Below are 20,371 nucleotides of genomic sequence, written 5' to 3' on the forward strand. Positions count from 1 at the left end.
CAAACACAGTGCACTGTGTTGTCTCACTGCATCAGGCAATTATGATGCACTGGCCAACACTATCAGTAGCACAAAAACGTGCAGCAGTAAAGTTAGTGGACTCACTGGGGTTTGTTTTTTTCTTTAGCGTAATCTTCTACATAGATATTTAAACCAAATTGTAGAAAGAAAGTACTATGGTGGAAATGTAAGGCACAAAACAAAAGGACAAAAAAAAAAAAAAAAGACTGTGTCCAAAGATTCCTACGATGGTTATTGTTAACCCTTCAGAATTTTACCAATTTCCTGCACAAATTTAACCTAAAAACGTCAATCAGATTTTCTCACAAGTTCTAGTAGAATAATCCAATATCATGACAAAGTGACATGTGAACCTTAACCCCTTTTCAACATCTGCCGTACATGATGGCATGACGATCATGCGCGCTCACTCAGAGCGCGACCAAAAGCAGGTGTCAGTGCCATATGAGAGCTGACATCCTGCATCAACAATCGGTGCTAGCTCCGATCAAGGCCATTTAACCCCTATAATAATAATAATAAATTTTATTTTTATAGCGCCGACATATTCCGCAGCACTTTACATTTCAGAGGGGATTTGTACAGACAATAGACATTACAGCATAACAATAATCACATACAGTAGATTATAACAAATACCAAGAGGAAAGAGGGTCCTGCTCGCAAGCTTACAGTCTATGAGGAAAGAGGGAGACACGAAAGGTGGGTGGTAACAGTTACCCTGATTGTATGGACCAGTCATAATGTTAAGTGTGTATGATGCACCCCTATGATGCACCTTTCAATAGTGATATCAATCAGGTTGCAGAGGAAGGGAGCTCCCTCTCCATCAGTTAAAAAACAGAAAAAGCTATAATTCTCAGAATATTGCGAAGCAAAAAAAAAAAAAAAAAAAAAAAATTCTTCACCTGCTGTTCTGTTCATTCTGCCTCCCAAAGATCATAGTAAGACTAGGCGTACATTGATCCTGCCCTCTAGTCTGAGCGCTTACACCGGGGTTTCTGTGTAACTCTCTGAAATACGTGATTCAGATGGAACTCCCGGCAGAAGATTCCCTATGATGAGACAGATTGATGCACGGTGGACACAGTCTGACCTGTGATTCGGCGGGGTCTGTCTTTTTAGGCAAGCATAAAAGTGCTGTCAGCCACAGTTACATGCCCCTCTGAAATAGAGGCCAGACGGAGTCCAGAGAAACTCTGCTGCCTCATTATAGTGAATGTGAAAATGTAAAATCTGGTTCTAAAGCATGTATGCAAATTGCCTCTTCAGAAAGAAAGAGGACTTTTACTCTACAGCGCCACCTATTGGTAGTAGCGATCCTACCAATAGGTGGCGCTGTAGAGTAAAAGTCCTCTTTCTTTCTGAAGAGGCAATTTGCATATTATTTTCCCAGAGGAGCATTGCACGGCGAATAAGCCTCCTTACCTTGACAAGCCAGAGCTGGCATGTCACTCTCCGCAAGGAGAAACCTTACCTCTTAGACCTTGGTTCTAAAGCATAATTTTTGTGGCAAAAGTGTAATTATTCTTTCGTCACGGCCCAATGGTATAAAATTCTGTGACACACCTTTGGTGTCAATATGATCACTGCACCCCTAGATTAATTCATTGAGAGGTGAGGTTTGTTCAATGGAGTTACTTATGCAGGAGGGTAGGGTTCTGCTGTTCTGGCACCTCAGGGGCTCTGCCAATGTGACATGGCACCCTCAAACCATTCCAGCAAAATCTACAATATGGCGCTCCTTCCCTTCTGAACTTTGCACTACGCCTCAAAAGTAGTTTTCGACAACATATGGGGTTTTGGCACACTCAGGAAAAATTTTACAAATTCTACCATTCATTTTCTCCTAATTACCCCTTTTGAAAATTGGAAAGAAAAAAAAAAAAAAAGTTAATTTTCCATTGACTCAGCAAATTTTATACAATTCTGTGAATCACCAGAGGGTTAAAAATGCTCACTACACCACTAGATTAATTCCTCAAGAAGTGTAGTTTCTAAAATGGGTAAGGTTTCTGCTGTTTTGGCATGTCAGGGTCTCTTTAAATGTGACATGGCATCTGCAATCTATTCCAGCTAAAATTGCGCTCCAGAATTCAATTAGCGCTCCTTCCCATCCAAGTCCGGCACCAAAACAGTAGTTTTCCACCACAATATCAGTGTACTTGTCAAAAACTGCACAACAAATTATATGGTCCATTTTCTTCTGTTATCCTTCTGAAAATAAAATATTTGGGGCTAAAGCAACATTTTTGTCATGTAAATATGAATTTTTGTGGTACTCACCGTAAAATCCTTTTCTCATAGACGCTCATTGGGGGACACAGGACTGTGGGTGTATGCTACTGCTGCCAGCAGGCTGACACTAAGTGAACACAAAAAAAGTTATCCCCTCCTCCGCAATATACACCCTCGCCCTGATTGCAGGCGAAACCAGTTTGGTGCAAAAGCAGTAGGAGACCAAAAAGAAAGGCAAAATCAACCTTAATGCAGTTAACAACATGTCTAGAAAATCCACCTACTAACCATAAATACAAATTTAAAGGAGCCATCTGGCTAACAGGGTGGGTGCTGTGTCCCCCAATGAGCGTCTCTGAGAAAAGGATTTTACAGTGAGTACCACAAAAATCCATATTTCTCCTTTGCCTCATTGGGGGACATGTAAGCAGTCCCTGGGTGGGAAGCAGACTCACCGGTTTAAGCTATGCGTACCTCCTGTCTAAAGGTGCGCCACCATTGCTTGGAGAATCCATCTACCCAGGCTTGCATCTGCTGAAGCCTGAGTATAATTCATTGTAGTGCTTGGAGAATCTGTGCAGACTGGACCAGGTTGCTGCCTTGCATACCTGGTCTGCTGATGCCTGGTGCCGAAGAGCCCAAGAGGCGCCCACCGCCCTAGTGGAGTATGCGCTGATCCCTGCTGGAACAGATGCACCTCTGATGCGGTAAGACTCCTGAATACTCAGACAAATCCACCTGGCTATGGTCGATCTTGAGGCAGCGAGTCCCTTCCTGCGACCCTCGGGGAGCACGAACAGTGTGTCTGTCTGACGAAAGGATGCTGTCCGTGACACGTACCTCCTGAGAACTCTCACCAGATCCAACATATGAAGAGCCTTTTCCACATGGTGTACCGGTGCCGAGCAAAATGTCTGATCCTGACAAATCTGTTCAGAAGCTTCAGGTCCAGAATGGGCCTGACAGTCCCGTCCTTTTTGGGGACCGTGAACAGGTTGGAATAGAAACCTTGAAATCTTTCGTTTTCCCGTACGGGAATAACACCATTGTGCCGAAGCAATTCGATGGCTTTGAATAAAGCCTGTGCCTGGGTTTCAATTTTGGGAGGACGAGAAAGAAAAAATATTGGGGGTGCTTGATAAACTCTAACTTGTACCCGGAGGACACCAGCTCTTTTACCCATGTGTCGTGTACGACGGTGAGCCAGACGTGGCAAAACCAGAGTAGGCGACCACCTTCTCTGCTGGTGTCGCCCGGAAATTGCCTTGAGTCATTTGGCTGAAGATCTTTGGGACCTAGTTCCCCTCGAAATGAGCTGGTGGGATCGCATCCTCCCCAACAGGTTGGCTCTACATGAGATTTGACGATCTCTGTCCGGGTTGGGACGACCTGAAGCGGCGGGGTTGGCCGCTGCAGCCCACCCGGGGTTGTGAAAGGACTGAAAACGTGTCTGAAGCTGGTGATGAAAAGGCTGTTTAACCCTTTGCTGAGGGAGAAAACTGCTCTCCCCCCCCGTGGAGTCAGAGATGAGCTGGTCTAACTTCTCACCGAATAGGCGGCCGCTCTGATAAGGTAAAGTTAAGGATTTCTTGGAGGTTGAGTCTGCCCGCCATGTTCTCACCTACAGAGCCCTCCTAATGGAAATCGCATTTGTGGCAGCGAGTGCCGCGCAGTTAGCCACATCCAAAGATGCATTAATTAAGTATTCTCCGGCCAAAGCGATCTGATTTCCTATCTCTGATACCTCTGATTGCAGGTCCATACCCTGCAAGGCTCTGTTTAATGACTCTGACCAAGAAACCATGGCCTTGGCTACCCAAGTTGCCGCGAATGAGGGAGAGTGTGCTGAACCTGACGCTTTAAACACCGAGTGAGCCAGGCTATGAGACGGTCAGTGGGGTCTTTAATAGAAGAACCATTAGGTAAGGATAACAGGGTTTTAGAGGCCAAGCGCGACACGGGTGGATCTACCGTCGGGGATTCCGTCCACTTTTTATGGAGATCAGGGGCAAATGGGTATCTTGCCTCGAGCGCTTTCTGCCCTGAGAAACGCTTGTCTGGCCATTCCCTGTGTCATTGCACTATGTCCTCAAACTCTGGGTGAGTGCAAAATACACTATGAGGCTGCTTGACTCGTATAAATGACACCTTGTGACCTGACGTCAAGGTGGATTCATCGTCAATCCCCAGGGTTTGGTTGACAGCTTCGATGAGGCTGTCAACTGTTTCCTAGTAACCCGGAGTATCCATATCGAGGGGCTCGTCCGAGTTGTAATCCAAGCTTTGCTTGTTATTGACCACTGGTGAAGGTGAGCGTCGTCCAAAGCCGGGGACTAAATTTTTGTTGCCCGCTCGAGGCCACGGGCCCGCAGGAAGTGACGCGTCGATGGGGGCGGGCTTCCACCCGCGGCCTACCGCTGGCCGAAGCCGGGGACTACATTTTCAATGCCTGAGCGCCTGCCGGAAGCAGAGGCCTAGGCCGGGGAGTAAGGTTACGGCGTTGCCGGACGATACAGGGCCCGGGAGCATCTGTTGGCACCAGTACTTGCAGCGGAAGCTGTACCTGCCCGGATTGTGGTCAGGGAATGTGGACACCAGGCCTATGGGCTGGACTGCCACCAGGAATGCTGCTAAGGAGCCCTCCCAGCCCACCCTACTCCGTGCTTCCCCCATGGATGGAGCACTTCAGCTGCAAGCTTCAAGTTAGAGGGGAGGGGGGGCTGCATAAAGGACGGTGCAGGCACCCTAATTCCATCCTTCCCTCCAGGGGATGAGGAGAGGGACCGTCCGCCGCCTTCCAGCACCGCAGTCTTTAGCATTGGTGATACAGTCGGGGTCGCGCGGACTGTACCTGTGCCTCTGTACAGCCTAGGGTTTCTATACCTTAGGGTGGTCAGGGTTGAGTCCGCCATCTTGTCGCACGTTGCGGGAGAGGATACGTGGAGGCGACACTCCACGTGCTCACCCGTTGTTGACTTGGGGAGATCGGACTCTTTCAATAGGGTCCGTCACCCCTGTCTCATCTTCTTGGGGAAAAAAATAAAAATGGAGTCTGGAAAAAAAAAAAAAAAAAAACAGACGTGTGCCTCCTACGGACACTAAGCATGAACTGGTTTCGCCTCCAATCAGGACGAGGGTGTATACTGTGGAGGAGGAGCTAACTTTTTTTGTGTTCACTCACTTAGTGTTAGCCTCCTGGCGGCAGTATCATACACCCACAGTCCTGTGTCCCCCAATGAGGCAGAGAAATGTATTTTTAAATTTTCACAGTTCGATGTTATAAAATTCTGTGACATCTGTGGGTTCAAGGTGCTCCCCACACCTCTAGATAAGTTCCTTGAGGGGTGAAGTTTTAAAAATGGGGTCACTGTTTAGGCACATCAACGCAACATGATGTACCCTATCTATTCCAGCTAGTTTCGCACTCCAAAAGTCAAATGGTTCCCCTTCCTTTCTAAGCCCTGCTATGCGCCCAAACAGTAGTTTTCATATGGGGTATTGCCCTACTCAGGAGAAATTGCACAACAAATTGTACAATTAATTTTCTCTAAGTTGAGGGAGAGTCCTTCCGTGTATGTATCCCTTAAGCTGTGAACTAGATATGTGAAGTCACCGCAAAGAGAATGACTGCATTGGAACGCTGTACCTCTGTGCAGTGACGTCATGTGCCAACGCTCCTCGCAGGTTCAGTGACACCGCCGGCCGGCGTGCCCTGCATACCTGGTTCACAACACAAGAGACACATGGGACGACGCTTCCGCATCGCATCTATACAATACAAAACATCAACCTTTCCAGGGGAAAGTAAGTAGACAGCACAAAACCCTGATATCAACCATGCACCCACCCTAGAATATTATTAACTGACTTCCCAGATGTGTTAAAGCCACCAAAGAGGGCCAAACTCCATATTATATGGCCATGGTTTTAGAATAGGATGCCTGACAAGCTCTTATAAGTACGATGCTCATATGTCTACAAACTTAAACCATTTAATGAATGTTCCATAAAAAAAAAAAATAAGATAAAAAAAGTAATAGCCAATAAGGTTCCTCCATCAAGTTATGCCATCTAGGCATCAAAAATCAAGCTGAAAATGAGGCACAAAAGGTGCCGTTGTGATTACTCGTTTACAATGGGAAAAAAAAAAAACACACTCAATTGCACTGCCCCATTGAATAACTTTGGTCTGAGTGCAGTCTGTTTTTTTAATGTACAGCACTTAGATCGTATATACGTCCATGTGAAGGAACCCTGACTGATCAGAGTGCAAGCAAAAGGTGTCCCATGTTAACATGCTATTTATTGTTACAAGATGCAGTGCCCTGAAAAAAAACCTAAGGGTCCCTTTTGTGGCTGCATACAGACATTATTGTAGAATATTTGCTGCAATCTGGCTGCTGCAGTAATATACATAAATGTTGCATTAAATACTGAGTGACAATCAGTCTACACAAAAACAGATCCAGCTGTACAGACTGGCATCCCAGCTTGACTTGTAAGGGGGTTTAGCCCATGAGTATGTATAAAAAAGCTATTCCTTTCTTGAATTGAATCTATCAGTTGGACTATATTCTATAAAAAAAAAAAAAAAAAATGGGAAGATTGAGAATCTCCAATCTTCATTATCGAAGAAATAAATGGGTAACGTTGTACATGAGAAAAAAAGAACAATGTTACCTGTTTTGTATTTTGGTTAATTTATAACTCACCAGTGGAAAAGCTATAAGATCCTCAGCATTCATGGTACTTAGTTCACGCTTTGTTATAGGAAAATTGGGTGGTAAAAAATACCGTAAGCAGTTTCTGAAATAAAAATCACATTACATCATATTGCATGAAAGACCAATTGCTCCACAAACCACCAAGTATAAAAAAAAAAAAAAATGCTTAACGCCAGGCTATTATGAAACTGTGAAATTGAGTTAGCTATCCCTGAAACTGAAAATGAACTATTTAGACCTTCCTTGTGATGACTGACAGTATTTGTTTTGGAATGCTGCCTAAACCAAGTCCCTAACCCCACAAATACTGACATTGCACTAGTTTCAGTGTGTGCAGGGGTCTGAGGTCTCATCCCCCTTTGTCTAACTGCCAATCACTGGACTACACAGGATCACAAAGCAGATATCAGTCGATACAGACAAAATATGGCAATGAGGCAGATATCAGTCGATACTGACAGAGGATGGAAATGAGAACACGCACCATGTCAGTGTGTGAGCACTCTCACTGTCCTCTCCTGTGTGTAGCAGTCGCAAGCTGCAGTGTGATTATGAGTGTAGTGAGCGGCCATTGTACACAAAAGGGGATGCGAGGGAACGCATGGCAACATACAGGGGCAGAGTGCCATACAGGGGCAGAGTGCCATACAATGTCAGTGTTCCATTCTCTCTCTTCTGTTAGCAACAGCAGTTTGCTAAACACAGTAGAGGGGACGAATAAGCACAAGCAGAAAAACACCCTCAATTACATATACAATATAAAAATATATTCCATACATTCCAGTAAGATTTTTACTTTTTTTTTTTTTTTTTTTTTTTTTTTTTTACAGTGGCAAACTCTCCTATTAAAAATAGTTCAATTTTAGTTTTGGGGTGACAATACAAGATTACATAGGGTTGTCACTGTTTCACAAAAACAACAAAAATGCAGCAACCTGGTAATTGGATAGTATAGCATAAACGCTTTGTATGACTATACTCAACGCGTATACCAATTGGCAAGTTGTTTCAGATATATACATTGGATGCTATTTACTCACTGAACTTGGATTTTAAATTAACAATGATACAAACTGTAAAGTATAAATTAAGCTGTTGGCCTACCGGAGGACTTGAGTTAGTTGTTCCACAGGAGCAAGGCAGGCACTTGGCTCCGTAGTGTCTGGTTCTATTCGAGCGTTATCAGAGGTTGAAGGCTCAGACTGTGGTGTATCAGGTCTCTCTTGCTCAGGTGATGGTGGCCTCATGAGTCTTACATCATCACTATCTTTCTCTACCCTGAAATTACAAACTGATATGTAAGGTGCCAAATTGACAGTAATGAAAAGGTTATCGAAAGCTGGAAATATTTTTATACTATACTGATAAAATACTTGATAAAAAGCAGGGCTGTGGAGTCAGAGTTAGTTTTGGTTGGAGTCGGAGTCGGTAGAAATGTACCGACTCCAGCTTTAAAAAAAATGTATTAATATTTCATAATTGAACTTTCATATGAATTTTATAAATGTTACTCAAATATATATGTTCTATCAAACTATGAACAACAGTGATAAGCAGTTCTGCTGGAGATAGAGACATTTCTTACTTCTTGTGTGTCACTGTTCTCCACTGCCCTTATCTAATTTTATACTTGGTTAACCTCATGCTGCCCCAACCCCCCTACTTACAATGTATGAAACTATGTGAAAATGTGTTGCAAATTCTTAGTAGTAAAGCTCCTCCTCTAGACTAGATCATACTAGGTGTGCGTCTTCCAAGCATCTCACAGCTGCCTGCTACTCAGAAGAGGAAGACTGTAAGAAGTATTATCCTTTCAACAAACTTTGCATCAGTTAACTGTGAGTACATGAGGAATAATAACAGTATTACTGACCACTATATCAGTTGTACGACCTGGCAATAATTTTGTACAATTGTTTTTAGGAAAAACAATTGTCATTTGGATTGTGAATGCAGAATTAAAAACCTGAGAATGTCAAAGAAGCATCACATTAAATCAGCTGTATTTGAACATTTCACCATCACTCAAGATAGAAAACATTATGTCTGTCAGTGTATGACAAATGATCCAGACGAAAACAAATGCTATGAAGCCAAGATGAGTGCATATTCAGGCAAAGATAAAAATGCTCCTACCAGAGCTTCTAATCTAAAGAGACATTTACAGCGCTTTCATCCAGAAGTACTGAAAGCAGTGGATGAGAAAGACTGCATCCAAACCAATGAACCAGTGCCCAGCTCTTCCAGCCAAACAAAGGAGCAGAGAACTTTGCAGCCATCAGTTGCAAGATATTTTGTCAGTGACAAAGTTACTGTGACAATGACAGAAGATACATTTAAAAAACAGATTATAGAGCTTGTTGTAAAGGATAGTGTGCCTATTTCATTATTTTCACGACCAGCTTTTATGTGTCTGAATGGGGAAATGGCCCGCAAGCTTGGTGTTTCTCTGGAGAGAGAGAGAGTATTAGAAAATTAGTAATCGAAGAAGCTTTTAAACAAAAGGAAGAACTTAAAAAAACTCTCAAGGGACGCTTTCTGTTTCTTAAATTGGATGCCTGCACATGTCACAGAGTGAACTATTTTGCCATCAATGTCCGATTTGTTTGTGACAAAAATGAAATAGTTACCAAGACATTGGCAGTAAAAGACACCAAAGCTCATCACACCAGTGAGTTTCTCCAGGTCTTGGTGGAAAAGGTTCTGCAAGACTATGAACTTAAAAAAGAGCAAGTTCTTTCTGTCGTAACTGACAATGCTTCAAATATGATAAGTACTATTAAGCTAATGAATGAGTGTAATGATGGTGACCAGCAGCTAGAAGAACATTCTGGGTCCACAGACACAGAAATGTTTGAAATAGAGGAACACAGTATTGTAACTGAGGAGCAAACTGAAGTTGCTTCAGATGAACAGCAACATGATAGTTTAGATGATCTTGTTGAAACTGTGTCAATATGTTCTTTCATTCTTCACATGCGCTGTGTTGTGCATACGCTACAGCTGGCTATAAGAGACAATCTGCAAGAAGGACATGCTGCTGCACTGATTGGCAAAGTGAGAAAATTGGCTACTGTTGCCAGAACCCCTAAAGTTGACTCAATTTTGAAGAGACGTGCTGGAAAAGGGGCAATTATTGATCAAGCCACACGATGGGGCAGTACTTACTTAATGATTCAGCGCTTGGTTGAACTGAAAACCTTTCTTGTAGACATGGCTAACCCTCAACTGACGCTAAATGAAAGTCAGTGGAATCAGGTGACTGAGCTGGAAAAATTGCTAGAGCACCCATTTACAGTGGCTAAAAAATTACAAGCAGAGGACTTAACTCCAGGTATTTTCTTAAAGGAGTGGAAGAACCTGATGTTTCGCCTGTCCCAAAGAGGAGGGTTAATTGCAAGTGGCATTGCTACATCAATGAAACGGAGAGAGGAGCTACTGTTACAAAATAACATTCTTTTGGCAGCTGTTTATGTAGACCCAATGCATCGGATTCTTCTAGATGATCAACAGCTAAGTAAAGGAAAAGAAGCTCTGTTTGAAATAGCAGTAAGGATGAAAGGGTTGCAGAACAGTCAGGAGGAACAAGAAGAATTTGGTCGTCCTGCCACATCTTCACCCTCATCATCAACTGATGAAGAATTTAATTTCGAAAAATATTTGGATCACAAGGACCGTGCAAAGCGTTCCCGCATAGAAGAAGAGTCATCCCCATCAAGGAACACAGCCAGTACATTTCAGCAGAATTTTTCATGTGCACTAAAAGAAATTGAGAAATTTGACCGTTCATCAAAAATAACAGTGCAACAAGCGATTCCTCTGTATCCTGACATTGTCATAGATGTTGCCCGAGTGGTTACTGCTTTGCCACCAACACAAGTTAGTGGAGAGAGGTTGTTCTCTGCTCTCAAAATAATTAGATCAGATTTGAGGGCATCCATGAAGGAGGATCTGACAGAGGCAATACTTTTTCTGAGGACAAATTTATAGATTTCTTCTTATTAACTGCATAGAAGTGTTTATTGCATATTTACTTACAGTTTAGAAAAGTTTATAAAAGTTATTTGCTATATTCTAATTGTATTCTAATAAATGTAGTTTTTGCTCTAAGTGGTCTGATTACTTATATGATGGTGAGAAACTGAATAAGCACGATGTTTAATATTTTACAACAGTAAATTTGTTGTTATGAATTGGCCATTTATGAAGGAGTCGGAGCCGGAGTCGGAGCCTGATAAAATCCAGGAGTCGGAGTCGCAACTGTGGCTTACCGACTCCACAGCCCTGATAAAAAGGATTGCATACCTTTGCCACTTATACTCTGCTGAACATAGAACCTTCGTTGTATATCAATATTACAAATGTCACTAGTAGTGATTTTGCAGCATGCTGACAAAGACAGCAAATGGCTTATGTCTGTTGCTAGCAAACATCTAAAAGCAAAGTTCTAAAGAAACACACAGCCTAATTCTTCTTAAATACTGTCAATGTTTTCAGCTTACTCTAAGTGTTTTATAAGTTAACCCCAAGGGTGGTTTGCACGTTCATGACCGGGCCAATTTTTACAATTCTGACCACTGTCCCTTTATGAGGTTATAACTCTGAAACGCTTCCATGGATCCCGGTGATTCTGACATTGTTTTCTCGTGACATATTGTACTTCATGTTAGTGGTAAAATTTCATTCATATAACTTGCGTTTATTTGTGAAAAAAACGGAAAGTTGGCGAAAATTTCGCAATTTTCCAAATTTGAATTTTTATGCCCTTAAATCACAGAGATACGGCACCCAAAAAACTTAATAACCTTTCCCACATGTTTACTTTACATCAGCACAATTTTGGAACCAAAATGTTTTTTTGTTAGGAAGTTATAAGGGTTAAAAATTGACCAGCGATTTCTCATTTTTGCAACACCATTTTATTTTTACAGACCACATCACATTTGAAGCCACTTTGAGGGGTCTATATGATAGAAAATACCCAAAAGTGACACCATTCTAAAAACTGCACCCCTTAAGGTGCTCAAAACCACATTCAAGTTATTAACCCTTTAGGTGCGTCACAGGAATTTTTTGAATATTTAAAAATAAAAATAAAAATGAACATTTAACTTTTTTTCACAAAAAAAAATACTTCAGGTTCAATTTTTTTTATTTTACCAAGGGTAACAGGAGAAATTGGACTGCAAAAGTTATTGTGCAGTTTGTCCTGAGTACGCTGATACCTGATATGTGGGGGGGAACCACTGTTTCGGCGCATGGCAGACCTCAGAAGGGAAGAAGCGCCGTTTGACTTTTTCAATGCAAAATTGGCTGGAATTCAGATAGGACGCCATGTCGCGTTTGGAGAGCCCCTGATGTACCTAAACAGTGGAAACCCCCCACGTGACCCCATTTTGGAAACTAGACCCCCCAAGGAACTTATCTAGATATGTGGTGAGAACTTTGAACCCACAAGGGCTTCACAGAAGTTTATAACGTACAGCGGTACAATTAAAAAAATCATATTTTTTCCACAAAAATGATCTTTTCACCCCCAATTTTTATTTTTCCAAGGGTAACAGGACCCTAAAAGTTATTGTGCAATTTGTCCTGAGTACGCTGATACCCCATATGTGGGTGTAAATGACTATTTGGGTGCATGGCAGAGCTCGGAAGGGAAGCAGCGCCATTTGACGTTTTTGGCTGGAATTGAGATCGGACACCATGTCGCGTTTGGAAAGCCCCTGATGTACCAAAACAGTAGAAACCCCCCACAAGTGACCCCATTTTGGAAACTAGACCCCCTAAGGAACTTATCTAGATGTGTGGTGAGCACTTTGAACCCCCCAGTGCTTCACAGACGTTTATAATGACTGGGCGTGAAAATAAAAATATCGTATTTTTTCAACAAACATCATCTTTTAGTCCCCATTTTTTTATTTTCCCAAGGGTAACAGGAGAAATTGGACCCCAAAAGTTGTTTTGCAATTTGTCCTGAGTAGGCTGATGTGGGTGAAAACTACTGTATGGGCACACGTCGGGGCTCGGAAGGGAAGTAGTGACGTTTTGGAATGCAGATTTTGATGGATTGGTGTGCGGGTGTCATGTGCTTTTGGAGAGCCCCTGATGTACCTAAACCATTGAAACTCCCCACAAGTGACCCCATTTTGGAAACTAGACCCCCCACAGAACTTATCTAGATGTGTGGTGAGCACTTTGAACCCCCACGTGCTTCACAGAAGTTTATAACGCCTGGGCGTGAAAATAAAAAAATCATTTTTTATTTTCCTAAGGCCTCTTTCACACTTCAGTTTTTTACAATCAGTCAGGTTTTGAAAAAAACGGATCCTCAATTTTCTTTTGAGGATCCGTTTTTTTCCCCATTGACTTGCATTAATGGCGGATTGCTGTCCGTTGCATCCGTTTTTTTTGAGGATCCGCCAAAAGTTGCTGTTCTCTCTCCCTCTCCTCCCGTCCCCCCCCCCCCCCTCCCCCCTCAGTTGAGAACGGATCCGCATCTCTAACTTTTTGGCGGATTTGAACTGATGCAAAAAACTGAAGTGTGAAACAGGCCTAAGGGTAACAGGAGAAATTGGACCCCAAAAGTTGTTTTGCAATTTGTCCTGAGTATGCCGATACCCCATATGTGGGGGTAAAACACTGTTTGGGCGTATGGCAGAGCTTGGAAGGGAAGGAGCACCATTTGACTTTTTCAACGCAGAATTGGCTGGAATTGAGATCAGACGCCATGTTGCATTTGGAGCACCTGATGTGCCCAAACAGTGGAAACCCCACAATTATAACGCCAACCCTAACCCCAACACACCCCTAACCCTAATCCTAATGAGAAAATGGAAATAAATACATATTTTTTATTTTGTTATTTTTCCCTAACTAAGGGGGTGATAACGGGGGGGGGGGGGGGGGGGGGGGGGTGATTTACTATTTATGGTGGGTTTTTATGTTTGGCAGCTGTCACACGCTAAAAGACGCTTTTTATTGTAAAAATAGTTTTTGCATCACCACATATTGAGAGCTATAATTTTTCCGTATTTTGACCCACCGAGTCATGTCTGGTCTTATTTTTTGCGGGACGAGTTGACGTTTTTATTGGTACCATTTTCGGGCACGTGACATTTTTTGATCGCATTTTATTCCGATTTTTGGGACGCAGAATGAACAAAAACCAGCGTTTCATGAATTTCTTTTGGGGGGGGGGGGGTGCGTTTACACCGTTCCGTGTGCGGTAAAATTGATAAAGCGGTTTTATTCTTCGGGTCAGTACGTTTACAGCGATACCGCATTTAGGTCGTTATTTTAATGTTTTGTCGGTTTTATGCAATGAAAACTATTTTATATAAAAAATAATTATTTTTGCATCGCTTTATTCTGCGAGCTATAACTATTTTTTTGCGGATGACGCTGTATGGCGGCTCGTTTTTTGCGGGAAAAGCTGACGTTTTCAGCGGTACCACGGATATATGTGTCTTTTTGATCGTGCATTATTGCACTTTTTGTTCGGTGGTATGATAAATCATTATTTTTGATTTGTTTATTTTTTAAGGGGATCGTTAAAGGGGTTAACTAATGGGACATGTGTACTTTTATTTTTTTTTTTTTTTCAAAAAATGAATTTATTGGGGAATATTTTTTTTTTTTTTTACTAATTTATTTAGCGATTTTTTTAAAATTATTTTTACACTTTTTTTTTTTTTAACTTTATTACATTGTCCCAGGTGGGACATCGCTGATCTGTCACATCACAGATCACTGTGACAAATCAGCGATCTGTCACAGGCACTGCTGCAGACTTCCTCATGCCTGCGCTTTGCAGGCAGTGAGGAAGTCAGCTCCCTACAAGCCCCCGTCGCCATCTTGGATCCGGGGGCCTGTAGGGAAGGAGCCCCCCACAGCAGCGCTGCACATTGCGCTGCCGTGGGGGGCTCAGGGAAGCACGGAGGGAGCCCCCTCCTTGCCGATGCTTCCCTTTAACCCCCGGTACACCGCGATCATGTTTGATCGCGGTGTACAAGGGGTTAATGTGTCGGGGGCGGTCCGTGACCGCCCCTGACACATTGTGCCGGGTGTCAGCTGTGATAATCAGCTGACACCCGGCCGCGATCAGCGACGCTCACCACGTGAGCGCCGCTGATCGCTATGACGTACTATCCCGTCCCTGGGAATTAAGACCCAGGGCACATGGACGGGATAGTACATCTGATGGCAGAAAGGGGTTAACCAGAATAATATAAATATAAAAAATATCATTAATATATACAAATATATGTTGCATAAACTGAAATATTTTTATTGGAAACAGTACCATCGATCACGTGGTGTTTTATCTGTTGGCACATAATCGAACTTCACTTTCCAGCGTACACCATGTTTTCCAGCGTCTACACCAGTGACCCTTCCTGTGAACCATTCCTTGTTCACACGCACTTCTACATTCAAGCCTTTATCTACAGGAAAATTTAATGTGTTTTAGTTACAAACAAGGATAATTATGTGCACATATTTATGCCTGTAAGAAGATAAAAAAAAGTAAACCATACATAAAAAAACCTCCACATTCTTTTGGAAATGTAATGCTGACTCAATAATATGTTCTTGTTTGAGCCAAGCTCAGATACATCTTTACATTTTAAACCCTTTAATTAATGGGAATCTGTCTCCACATTTCTTCTGAGAGCAGCATAATGCAGGAAGAGACCGCAATTCCAACAATGTATAACTCAGTTTATTGGGTGCAACAGTTGTGACAGTTTATCTATGTAGCAGAGCTTCATAAAGCTGCCCCCACCCACAAAACAGCTGCTCATCAGTGAATGTCCTGGTGATAAAACATTCATTCACTGCATGGAAACAACAGCACACGGCCCAATAAGTGAGATATTGCTGAAATCAGTGTCTTAGCCCCTATTTCCTGCTGCCATCAGATTACATATGTAAAAACCTGCTGACAGGTTCCCTTTAACGGCAGAAGTCATGCGATCTTCAGTCCAATACATGTTTTCCAGTATAGACAAGAGGTTAGTCTCTGTCTTCATGTAAACTGCAAGATTAAATTATCTTTGAAATCCCATCTGGTAGCTCTCACACACTTTCCAGCTCCACCAAGCTCTCCACACAGGCAAAAAGTGATGATGTAGAATTCATTTCTGCCCTAAGGGATCATGAAGGCAGTGATGAGTGACTTAAATAATTAGGAACAAGGGACAATTGATTACAGCCAAGTATTCTTTTCATGTAGCAAGTTGATATCTACTATATACGGTATTTTTTTTTCTTGTGACAGACTGTCAAATGGAACATCCAATGCCTACAATTGTGGGACAGTATATTTATATACCATACATTATTACAGCTGTCCATTTGGACACACATTCTTGTATCTTTTGTATATGACCAAGGAGGATATATACTAGGGAGAACCTGAGTTGAGCAGAGGCACCATATATTGCTATATTTAGGGTACCAACCTACATAACAAGTTAAGGATTTTAGAGCTATTCAGGGACAGTATAGCCCATTTTTTAATTTTCTTACTAAAAAATTTTTTTATCTCCATATATATTCATTGGTGGATATTCTCTGGCATATATCCTGGTCTATCTCGTCGTACTTTTTATAGTAGAGCATTATTTTTTTTTTTAAATATGAACTAACTATATGAACTAGGTATTTTTTAACGGGAGTTTTGTTTTCTATGGCTCGTTTGTCTAGGGTCGCTTAGATATACACATATCGACGGTTGCCGCGGTTCTTCTCCTTCCGTACGGAGGTCAGTGGCGATGGCGACTCAGCCGGTAGATGACCGGAGCAGCGCTCAATGTGCGGATGGTACCCAGGGTCCAGAGGAGAGGAGACTTTCCTATAGGCCCTGGGTACCATAAACCTGTAAAAAAAATAGAATTAAAATAAAAAATAGTGATATACTCCCCTTCCGATGGCCCCCAGACCATTTCCCTCCTCTCACCACGCGCCCGGCATCTTCCGGTCCCAGTAATGCTTTGCGCGAAAGACCGCTGATGACGTCGCGCTCTCGCGAGAGTGACGTTATCTCCGGTCCTTCGTGCTGAATAGGCAGCATCAATAGTAAAAAGTTGATCACAATTGTCAAACACTATGCTTGACAAGTGTGACCAACCTGTCAATCACATTCCAAGCAATGCTTCAAATAGCTTGGAATGCGCTTGAATTCCGAAAGCGAAAATCGTGTGAAAAATGCATGTTTTCCGCGGGAAACCGCAAGCGAATTCACATGCGTTTTTTCCACGGCGGGATTTGCGGAAACGTTGCGGAAATTTCCGCAGCATTTCTGCAACGTGGGTACTTAGCCTCATTGTGACACGCAGCAGTGACCAGGGCCCCGCTGTAAGATCGCCGATCGTGGTGGATCGTCCTGGACCATCTTTTGAACGTCGGTCTCCCGCTGGCCATATTCTAGAATACCTTGATTTGTTAGAATAGGGCCACCATCTAGTATTACCGTATATATACACACTGTGTGCATAATTATTTGGAAGCGAGTATTTTGATCATATCATTTTTATGCAGATTTTCCAACTCCAAGCTGAATAAACTTGAATGTTTATTGTATGAAGCATATCAGGTGATGTGTATTTGTTTAATGAGTGAGGATGTGGCCTAAGGATATCATACCTTTTAACAAGATGTGAAGAATTATTAGGCAGCTTGTTTTCCTCAAGCAAAATGGGCCAAAAACAAGATTTTGTTAAGCCCCGTCACACATAGTGATCTCGCTAGTGAGATCACTGCTGAGTCACAAGTTTTGTGACGCAACAGCGATCTCAACAGCGAGATCGCTGTGTGTGACACTGACCAGCGACTGCCCCCCCCTTGCTGGGTATCGCTGATCGTCCTGGAAAAGCCAGGACATTTTTTTAATCGCTGGTCTCCTGCTGGCCAGCACGCATCACTGCGTGACAGGCAGGAGACCAGCGATCAGCACGCTGGTAACTAAGGTAAATGCAGGGTTTCTAAGCACCGTGCGGTGCTTAGAAACCCTATGTGTACCTTAGTTACCAGCGCGCTGATGCAGGGAGCTGGTAACCAAGGTAGACATCGGGTTTCTAAGTGACGCACGTCGCTTAGAAACCCGATGCGTACTTTAGTTACCAGCTCCCTGCATCAGCGCGCTGGTAACGAACGTACACAGCGATGCCGCGCGCTTGGCGACGCTGGTGCTGATCGCTGGTGAAGCTGCCTGTTTGACAGCTCACCAGCGATCATGAAGCGACTCACCAGCGATCCTGACAAGTTGACATCGTTGTCGGGATTGCTGGTGAGTCGCTATGTGTGACGGGGCCCTTACTCAGGATATGCAGGAAACCATAGGTGTATGCTGGAAACGTAGAGATGCAAAGTTCTGAAGAGATCCAGTTTGTGTAGATGTCGCACCAGAGGATGAGCAGGAGACGGGCAGAAGGAAAGACGATGTCCTCATTAAGATGAAAACAGGAGACCACCTTAGAAAAGGATGGAACCGGATGTTGGACCATCTGTTCTTTTCGGACCATAAGGAAAGGAGACTGACAGGAAAGAGTTGCAAGTTCAGAGACACTTCTGATGTAAGTGATTGCTGCAAGGTACGAAACATTCGAGGAGAGAACTGAACGAGAGATATCTGAAATAGTTCAAAGGGAAGAACAGAAGACCAAATTGAGATCCCAAGGCTCTAGGGGAGGCCGATGGGGAGGGATGGAGTGAGCCATTCACTGAAGGAAAGTCTTTAAATTTGAGAGTGAGGCCAAGTTCTTCTGGAACAGGATAGAAAAGGCGGAGACCTGATCCTTTAGAGCAGGGGTCCCCAACCTGTAGCTCGGGAGCCACATGTGGCTCGAGGTCCCATGAATTGTGACTCGCGGCTGTCTGCCAGCTTGGTGCATTAGCTCCAGGTCTAGGAAACAGGTGTGAAGACAACATCTCAAAATGGCGAATTTTGTGAGTAGTCCTGCACAGAAGAGCAGATCTGGGGGCAAATACACTGGTCTTAGGGGTTTAGAGATAATTTGAGTATGGTAGACTGGAGACAGGATGATACTACCTGTAAGAGGAGATGCTTGAAGCTGAATGTAAGTGTGTTGGGAGAAAACTGAATGGGGGTATTGTGGGAACCCCTGGATCTTGGTATTTTGCTTCAAGATGATTTATGTGGAAAAGCTTTGGTTATCATTGCACCCATAATGAGGGCTTTGGTTGCCACTGCTGTGAAGGGGGGCAGTACCTGGATGTGGCTCACGACCCTATCTCAGAGATGAATATGGCTCTCAAGGTCAGGAAGGTTGGGGACCACTGCTTTAGAGACTGGCTAGAATCCAGGCCTGATTGCAGGAAAGCCAAGAAGAAAAAAAACAAAAAAAAACTCATTTGTTCCACCCTGGAGGCTGATGTATGCCACAGCTGTGGTGTTGTCGCATTGAAGTCCTGCCAATGAAGGAGAGGCCAGGTAAATGGCTCAGATCTCCATAAGATTGAAAGAAACAGAGGATTCCTGGTCATTCCAGTGGCCCTGGGCTGTGAGATTCTGGAAGACAGCAGCACCCCAAATCAGGAGACTGGCATTTATAGTCACAACCTTCCACTGGATCAGGATAAAAGATCTCATGACGGACGAAAGGAACTCCATCAAGAGGGGGATTGTCTTTAAGTCCAAGGAAGGAGAACAATAGGCCGGTCCAGGGATGTGATCGACCTGTCCCAATATGAGAAAAGGGTCAGCTGAGGAGGACGGATGTGGAACTGAGAAAATGGAACTGCTCCCACTGTCGCCACCATCTTGCTCAACACGCTCATGGCAGGGCCGGAGAGAGGAAGGGGATGACTGAATCCCGAGAAGGGCAGAGACCTTTTCCTTGGGAAGAAAACCCCTTGCGTGAATTGTGTTGAAAGCCATATCCAGGAATACTAGGTGTTGTGCCGGGATTATAAACAATTTCGATCTTTTGATGATCCAGCCGGGACAAGGCGTCGAGATTAAGGGGATTTCTCTCGCAACAATTCTTGTAAGAAGGTGCCTTGATCAGTGTCGTCAAGATAAGAAATGGATATAATCCATGGATGTAGAGAATAGCCACGACTGCAAACACAGCCTTCGTAAAAACCCTGGGAACGGTGACTAGACCGAAGAGAAGGGCCATAAACTGGTAATGGGAGTCCTAAACCACAAATCGGAGGAATCTCTGGTGATCTGGAAAAATAGGAATGTGAAGGTTAGCATCCTGGATGTCAACTGAGCAAATCAATTCCCCAGATTTCATAGAGGCCATCATCGAGCTTGAGAGATTCCTCCCTGAAGTGTCTGAGGCAGACACGCTACAGTGCCGTTGGAAAGTATTCGGCCCCCTGGAACTTTTCAACCTTTTTCCACATATCATGCT

General features: G+C 43.3%; 1 protein-coding gene across 5 annotated transcripts in view; it reads right to left on the bottom strand.

Moving 5' to 3' along the window:
* Nucleotides 1-20,371, bottom strand: part of MORC2 (MORC family CW-type zinc finger 2) — a 196,131-nt gene that overhangs the window by 9,674 nt on the left and 166,086 nt on the right. For all 5 annotated transcript variants that reach the window (XR_012222267.1, XM_073554793.1, XM_073554790.1 and 2 more), the window contains exons 23-25: nucleotides 15,289-15,430; nucleotides 8,088-8,261; nucleotides 6,972-7,065 (exon numbers count right to left, since the gene is read on the bottom strand). Coding sequence is in view for 4 of the 5 variants with exons in the window: in XM_073554793.1 (XP_073410894.1) it covers nucleotides 6,972-7,065; nucleotides 8,088-8,261; nucleotides 15,289-15,430 (410 nt within the window). In the remaining variant the exon portion in view is untranslated. The remainder of the gene's footprint in view (nucleotides 1-6,971; nucleotides 7,066-8,087; nucleotides 8,262-15,288; nucleotides 15,431-20,371) is intronic.

The sequence above is a fragment of the Dendrobates tinctorius genome, unplaced genomic scaffold (assembly GCF_039654945.1).
Source record: "Dendrobates tinctorius isolate UK_male_01 unplaced genomic scaffold, ASM3965494v1 ptg000213l, whole genome shotgun sequence".
NCBI lineage: Eukaryota > Metazoa > Chordata > Amphibia > Anura > Dendrobatidae > Dendrobates > Dendrobates tinctorius.